We start from the raw sequence: 8,384 nt of genomic DNA, 5'->3' as shown, positions 1-8,384 counted from the left end.
AGTTTACGGTAGTCACTGCTCAAATTGTTGTGAGCGCATTAAAACCCGGCCGATAGTGCTTCGAGCAATGCTTGTCTAGGCTGGTAAAATAATAACTGGCTAAATGATCCCATGGTACAGACTGAAATGGACTGGCGACCTGTCCAGGGTGTTTCCCCGCCTTTCGCCCAATAAACGCTGTGATAGGCCCCAGCACCCCCACGACCCTAATTAGGATGGGCGGCTTAAAAAAATGAATGAATGAGTAAATGGTGGTGATGATTATGATGATGATGATTATTGCTGTTTTTTTTATCACAGACATTTCATTTTCATTTCTAATTATCATCGTATTCTTTGCTGTCTTCTTGATGGCTCGTGCTGTTAGAATTTTCCAGCTTGGTCTGACATCACTCACCATACCACGACATTAAGTATGAGCATACCTTGATACGACGTCACTTCCCGCATCGCGTGGGGCAGACAAGTCCACTGATTACTATTGTAATAAGAGTATCTTACTGATTTCTATTCTGCGTTTAACGTTTAAGGGCTTTAAACCAGAATTCAGTATTGGGACTACATTCCTCTATGTCAGATAGACAAATAACGGTCAATTAAAAAACATGTTACACTTGAAATTGTAAATTTAGTGAATAATCAAAGCCGCTTGCAGTCACCAGTGAAGATCAATGAGAGTTTGTTTTAGTTGTTGCGAATGGACTGTACCGTAATTGACTGTGTTGACAAACGATAAAATTAATGTTAGAATTTTGATAAATGTTCGTGACCTAATTGTATATTCAAAACCACAAATGTGAAATTACTTAACGATAAAGCTTTAATGACAAGATATGTTCTGGTATTCGGTCATCTTCAAATTTTACACGTGTGACATTAAAAGAAATTTATGACATTTACGGTAAAACTACCTCAGAGACAAGACGCTCTCTGATTGGCTTATGTGGCCTCACGCTTTGCCATCTGCCAGATTCTCGACTTGTCTCTTCTGACGGTCCTGTCATTCCGCTGTTATCCGACGGGGTTGGAGGGGTATCCGGCTTCAACGACGGGTCACCAGACCGGTTTTGAGTCAGGGATTCTTCTGAAAATATAATGACCACTTACTGTGAGTGGTTTTAAGCAACGATCTCATATTTTACTTCCATAAAAGAAAGGTAAGCGTGAAAAGCCTTCCTGTAGTGGCAACTGAACTTGGCTTGTTGTACTGTTTCCTATTCCTGAATGGAAAGGCTAACTGTTCAGCGAGCTAGCGGTCCCTGCATCACGTTTGTAGCTATGTGAACTGTCTAGTAAGATTTATGCTCATTTAACAACCCACGTTTTCCCGCTTGCTGGCAGTTAATCTGGTAGTTTTCAATCAGCTCTCGTTACAAATGCTGATAGCAGACAGCGCGCATGCTAATTAACTCACTACAGGAACCGTCTCTCTCTCTCTCTCTCTCTCTCTCTCTCTCTCTCTCTCTCTCTCTGACGTTGTTGATAACGGTATTTGTTGACAGATGGCATCAAATTACACCGTCACTGTAGTGTTTGCTGTTGAATGGCTTAACGGTCAACTTGTGCTATACTAGGTTGAGACAAATAAATCGGTTAAATTCTCAGTGGAGAATAAAATAACAGTGTCGAAACTGCCCTTCTCGGCTGGAATGTGTTTAACAGGTTCCCTAAAATAACTACACGCACGCACGCACGCACGCATGGACTGGAACACGCTGCTGCACTTTGTTTATGTCTCTTGTTTTAAGGCAAATATAAGGTTAGAGGTCATGGGGCCTTGGTTTATAAATACCATTTAAATTGGCGGGGGAACCTTATCTTTCAACATGTGGTCGAATACTCCAATGTAAATGATGTCCTCAGGAGGTGAGAGGATTTAGGGTAGAATTTAATTCATCGCTTCTAACATCTGCCTGTAAAGAGTTCTCCAGCAATATGTACTTTGGCCCTTTGATTGCTCTGGTTGTAATAAAAGATTGGTTTACTCAGTATGTAATTAGTTTGTGTGTGGGAGAGGTAAGGCGCGACCTTTGGGTACGAATGAGTGTGTATACAGAGTGTGATGGGAAGACGCTGGGCCTTGTTTTACAGAACTGATTCTGCCCTTATTGCTTACAAAGCAGAGGATTTAGTTATACTGCAACCAAACTAGTGTCCAGCTGGTCACATGCATCCCCTTATAAGTCATCAAATTGACTCTTGTCAGCTTTCTCACTCTGTCTGTTTGCCTGTTCTTTCTATTGTCTCATTCTCATATTCTCTCTCTCTGTCTCTAAACTGATGTCTCATGATCAGAAGTGTGCATAGCCAGCTGTCTGCTCTGTCCTGTGCTCAGAGTGGAGACTGACCTTTCCTTTAGCTCCTTCTCTGTTAACAGTCAGATCAGAACTGTTAGCCTTGGCCCTCACTGCATGTGAGAGGCACAGACGTAGTCTCCTCATTGTAGCTTGTGTCTTCTCTGGTTTTCCTCATTTAAAAGAGGATTAAGAGACTCCTTTATTTTGCATCAGTCAGCAGATGACTTCAGATTACAATCCCAGATCTATGGGCTGTAATCCCACGGCAGTTTGTGTTTGACCACACTCTGGGCTTGTCTGTCTCTGTGCATGCGTGTGTGTGTGTGTGTGTGTGTGTGTGCGCGTGTGTGTGTGTGCTGTTTGTTACTGGGACTGCATGTGTGTCTGTAAAAGTCATACTATGGGGGAGGGGTGTCATGTTTCTCGTGTGTGTGTGTGTGTGTGCGTGTGTGTGTGGTTGTCATGTTTCTGGTGTTTTGCACATGCAGGCGTGTGTGTGTGTGTGTCAGTGTGTGTGTGTCAGTGTGTGTGTGTCAGTGTGTGTGTGAATAAACTGAACTGTTTACAGTCAGTTACACTTTACAGTCAGGTGTTACACTGCCTTTCCCTCCAACTCTTTCCCATTTATACACACGTGCACACATACAATATACATACACTCATACATATACAGTACACATATACATATATACACACATACACACATACAATATACATACACTCATACATATACAATATACATATACAACCCTGAGTCTGTGGCTTTAGGATAATACAGTTAATAATAATTAATACAGTACAAACATACATATACCATATGCATGTATACACACATACATACACAATACACATACAGTACCGGTCACTAGTTTGGACACACTTTCCCATTCAAGTGAATGGGAATGTGTGTCCAAACCTTTGACTGGCACTGCATATACACACAAATACACGTACATATACGCGTATACACACATACATATACAACACACATACACATATAAAATACACATACGCACATACGTATGCGATACACATATGCACATACACACACACACACATTGTACATACATACAGTAATATGAAGAGAGCTAAATGCTAATGGCTGAAGGCTACATTTAGGGAAGTGCTCATGTTTTACTGCATTACCACAGACTCACAGGGAACTGCGCTGTGATTGGTCAAGAGCAAAATGGAAATGTAGGTCAGACATGTCAAGACTTGTTTATGTTTTTTGTTTGTTTGTTTGTTTTTCAGAGAGCTGGTAGCCATGCTGTCCAGGCTGCGGGCGTCAGTGCGTCCGGTGTGTGTGAGTGTGTGTCGTGCGGCTCACACAAAAGAAAAGGGCAAACCACTGATGCTGAACCCTCGCACCAACAAGGCAAGACCTTCTCCTGAAGACTGAGAACACTCAGTCTAGCTCACTGCAGTGTGAGCGTGTGTATGTGTGTTTGCGTGTGAGTGTGAGCGTGTGTGTGTGTGTGTGCGTGTGTGCGTGCATGTGTGTGTGTGTGTGTGTGTTTGCGTATGTGTGTCTGTGTGTAGTTGTGTGAGTGCGTGCATGTCTGCGTGTAGTTGTGTGAGTGTGAGCGTGTTTGTGTGAGTGTGTGTGTTTGTGTGAGAGTGTGTGTAATAGTGTGACTGTGTGTGAGTGTGAGCGTGTGTGTGTGTGCGTGCATGTGTGTGTGTTTGCGTGTGTGTGTCTGTGTGTAGTTGTGTGAGTGTGTGCATGTCTGCGTGTAGTTGTGTGAGTGTGAGCGTGTTTGTGTGAGAGTGTGTGTAATAGTGTGAGTGTGTGTGTGTCTGTGTGTAGTTGTGTGCGTGGGTGTGAGTGTCTCCATGTGGACTGCGTTAGGAGAATGATTCAGCATTAATGCAGAAATTGCCTCCACCTTCTCTAGCCTCCCCTAGCTCCTCCCCTCTCCTCTCTCATGCTATAGTGTTCTATAGGTTCTGCTCCCTCACAGACATCTGCTACCCCACCCCACCCCCTCTACCCCCAGTCCACATTCTCACAGCAGAGGGGTGTTTCTTACCACATACACCTCATTGGCCCCTGAACTCTCCCCCTCTGTATACAGTTACATAATTCCATTCCATCAACGTTCATAAGCCACACCCTGTAAACACAGACCACACCCACTGTCACACACACAGACCCCAAGTCTACCCCTCTGGTGAGCTGAGATCCCGTGTGTGTGTGTGTGTGTGTGTGTATGTGTATGTGTGTGTATGTGTCTGTGTGTGTGTGTGTGTTTGACAGCAAGAGAATTGTTTAAGTTTCAAACTCTCTTTGTGTCTGTATACACACAGTGATTGCTAACATACACACATCAGACATCCTTACAGACAGCAGGAAGAGCTGCAGCATATTCTGGGATAAAGAACACACAAATACACACATGCACACACATGCACACGTGCACACACGCCATGATCTAAAGGTTAGCGAGCCAGGCTCGTGACTTGAGGGTTGCCGGTTCAATACCCAGGACCGACATCCATGGCTATGCCCCCTTGGGCAAGGAATGCTGCCCACTGCCTCTGCGTTTGGTGTGTGTGTTCACTACCGATGTGTTGGATGGGTTAAATGCAGAGGACAAATTCACTGCTCACTGTTCACAGTGTGTGCAATCACAGAGATTTACATTTACATATTTACATTTACATATTTACATTTACATATTTACATTTACACTTGAAGTAATTAGGACTCGTACTGACAACTCATTAGTGCAATGTTTTCACACCGATAATGTTCCATTAGCAGTCAGCAGAGCCGCCGTTAGCTAGATAATCTCTATCAGTTACCAACACATTAACTCAAGTCACCTTAACTCAAGTCATGTTGACTCAGATCACATTAGACCAACACAACACAAGGCCTGGTCCACTATATCAAGTACCTGCTGCAGTCGTCGGCTGCTCTGCAGATGATTCTATATGAATTATGTAAATGCTGAAGTCACTGCTTTAGTGTTTGTCATGTGATCAGATATTCTCTGTCAGTGGGTTTGTCCTCAGACAAGAATGAAAGAGTTCTTGTTTTCTCTCTTGAAATGTGTGCGCGTGTGTGCGTGTGTGCGTGCGTGCGTGCGTGTGTGTGTGTGTGTGTGTGTGTGTGTGTGTGTGTGTAGGGCATGGCGTTCACTCTGAAGGAGAGGCAGATTCTGGGCATACAGGGGCTGCTCCCTCCTAAAATTGAGACCCAGGATATCCAGGCCATGCGCTTCCAGAGGAACCTGCGCAAAATGTCCGACCCCCTGCAGAAGTAAGAACTCAAATCTGTGCATCACAGAACAGACATGTAATTATACTGTTATTAACGTTAATGAAGAGCTGTAGTTGCTGTTATTATTACGGTGGTCACATCACAGCCACACCTGTGTGTCAGAAAGATGGGCCTAAACAGGGATTCACATGATTGTGTCCTAAATTAAATGTGTGTGTGTGTCTGTGTGTGTGTATATATGTGTCTGTGCACGTATCTGTGTTTTTGTGCGTGTCTGTCTATGCGTGTATGCGTGTGTGTGTGTGTGTTTTGTGTGTGTGTGTGTGTGTGTGTGTGTGTGTGTGTTTTGTGTGTGTGTGTGTGTGTGTGTGTGTGTGTGTGTGTGTTAGGTATATTTACCTGATGGGGATACAGGAGCGTAATGAGAGGCTGTTTTATCGTGTGCTGATGGAGGACATTGTGTTTTGTGTGTGTGTGTGTGTTTTGTGTGTGTGTGTGTGTGTGTGTTAGGTATATTTACCTGATGGGGATACAGGAGCGTAATGAGAGGCTGTTTTATCGTGTGCTGATGGAGGACATTGTGTTTTGTGTGTGTGTGTGTGTTTTGTGTGTGTGTGTGTGTGTGTGTGTGTTAGGTATATTTACCTGATGGGGATACAGGAGCGTAATGAGAGGCTGTTTTATCGTGTGCTGATGGAGGACATTGAGGCTCTGATGCCCATCGTCTACACTCCCACTGTTGGCCTCGCCTGCACCCAGTACGGACACATCTTCAGACGGCCAAAGTGAGTGTCTCCCTCCGCACTGCCCCTGGCTGCTGTTTGGATATTTACAGCATTAAACTATTAATGTAGGTGTTTGGATATTGTAGAGTGTAGATTACTGTTAATGTATTGTGTTTGGTGTCTGTATAGAATCTCTGTGTGTCTGACTGTGTTTGGTGTCTGTATAGAATCTCTGTGTGTCTGACTGTGTTTGGTGTCTGCATAGAATCTCTGTGTGTCTGACTGTGTTTGGTGTCTGTATAGAATCTCTGTGTGTCTGACCGTGTGTGGTGTCTGTATAGAATCTCTGTGTGTCTGACTGTGTTTGGTGTCTGGATAGAATCTCTGTGTGTCTGACTGTGTTTGGTGTCTGTATAGAATCTCTGTGTGTCTGACTGTGTTTGGTGTCTGTATAGAATCTCTGTGTGTCTGACTGTGTTTGGTGTCTGCATAGAATCTCTGTGTGTCTGACTGTGTTTGGTGTCTGTATAGAATCTCTGTGTGTCTGTCTGTGTTTGGTGTCTGCATAGAATCTCTGTGTGTCTGACTGTGTTTGGTGTCTGCATAGAATCTCTGTGTGTCTGACTGTGTTTGGTGTCTGTATAGAATCTCTGTGTGTCTGACTGTGTTTGGTGTCTGGATAGAATCTCTGTGTGTCTGACTGTGTTTGGTGTCTGCATAGAATATCTGTGTGTCTGACTGTGTTTGGTGTCTGTATAGAATCTCTGTGTGTCTGACTGTGTTTGGTGTCTGTATAGAATCTCTGTGTGTCTGACTGTGTTTGGTGTCTGTATAGAATCTCTGTGTGTCTGTGTTTGGTGTCTGTGTAGAATCTCTGTGTGTCTGACTGGGTTTGGTGTTTGTGCAGAGGCCTGTTCATATCCATCATGGACAGAGGTCATATCCGCTCTATACTGGACAACTGGCCGGAGACTAACGTTAAGGTAACTCACACACGGCCTGCGCTCTGGAATCATGCCTTGTCAGGAACATGTTTTGTTGGAACAAATGGTATGTTTGTGTTCAGGCTGTGGTGGTGACGGACGGCGAGCGGATTCTGGGCCTGGGAGATCTGGGAGTGTATGGAATGGGAATTCCAGTTGGAAAACTGTGCCTTTACACGGCCTGCGCCGGGATCCGCCCTGAGAGCTGCCTGCCTGTGTGCATCGACGTGGGCACAGACAACGAGGTCGGCACAGCAGCACAGCCACAACACAGAGATACAGCCACAACACAGAGATACAGCCACAGCACAGAGATACAGCCACAGCACAGAGATACAGCCACATCACAGAGATACAGCCACAACACAGAGATACAGCCACAGCACAGAGATACAGCCACATCACAGAGATACAGCCACAACACAGAGATACAGCCACAACACAGAGATACAGCCACATCACAGAGATACAGCCACATCACAGAGATACAGCCACATCACAGAGATACAGCCACAACACAGAGATACAGCCACAACACAGAGATACAGCCAAAACACAGGGATATAGATTTAACACAGATACAAGCAGACAGTGTCAATACGTGTTATAACACAGAGACATTGCCGGACCAATGACAGAGATGTAGAGAGCCTGAGAAAGACCTGACCGGAATGGAAACAGAGAGAGAGAGCAGGACAGACAGAGAGGTTCAGAGACAGACACAGACACGTAGAGAACTCTGATCAGTGTAAACATGGGGCGTGTCGTTAGGGTCGGCTGTTGAGATGAAAAGGGCCATGGGAAAGGAGTGAGAGCCATAAACAGTTTACCTGCTCAGGTATCTGCTGGGAGGACTCAGTGGGAAGTTTAATGAAATGATGCCATGTTGATTCGGTGGTTGAGACAGTGCTGAAATACGCTATAATAATGATGTAGTGTTACAGAGTGTGTTTAGACAGGACACTCGCTTTGGCTCTGAGCTGTAATGTCTCTGTGTAAGCGTTTATAAACTATAACTATGACTCTCCCTGTCTGTCTGTCTGTCTGTCTCTCTATCTGCGTCTCTGTCTCTCTCTCTCTCTGCCTCTCTCTCTGTATCTGTGTTCCAGACCTTACTGAAGGATCCGTTCTACATGGGTCTGTACCAGAG

The 8,384-nt window shown here is 44.6% G+C and overlaps 1 protein-coding gene across 1 annotated transcript in view; it reads left to right on the top strand.

The window, feature by feature from the left end:
- Positions 1-1,025: 1,025 nt before the first annotated feature.
- me2 (malic enzyme 2, NAD(+)-dependent, mitochondrial) overlaps positions 1,026-8,384 on the top strand; it is a 12,807-nt gene continuing 5,448 nt past the window's right edge. Inside the window, exons 1-7 of the mRNA XM_030791455.1 lie at positions 1,026-1,157; positions 3,552-3,675; positions 5,432-5,565; positions 6,162-6,311; positions 7,159-7,234; positions 7,318-7,479; positions 8,344-8,384. The exon at positions 8,344-8,384 is cut by the window's right edge and continues 173 nt beyond it. Coding sequence (XP_030647315.1) covers positions 3,565-3,675; positions 5,432-5,565; positions 6,162-6,311; positions 7,159-7,234; positions 7,318-7,479; positions 8,344-8,384 — 674 coding nt within the window. The 5' untranslated portion in view covers positions 1,026-1,157; positions 3,552-3,564. The remainder of the gene's footprint in view (positions 1,158-3,551; positions 3,676-5,431; positions 5,566-6,161; positions 6,312-7,158; positions 7,235-7,317; positions 7,480-8,343) is intronic.

Source organism: Chanos chanos, chromosome 14 (assembly GCF_902362185.1).
Source record: "Chanos chanos chromosome 14, fChaCha1.1, whole genome shotgun sequence".
Lineage (NCBI taxonomy): Eukaryota > Metazoa > Chordata > Actinopteri > Gonorynchiformes > Chanidae > Chanos > Chanos chanos.
Note: the sequence above shows the minus strand (reverse complement) of the source record. Positions and strands in the feature narration are given on the sequence as shown.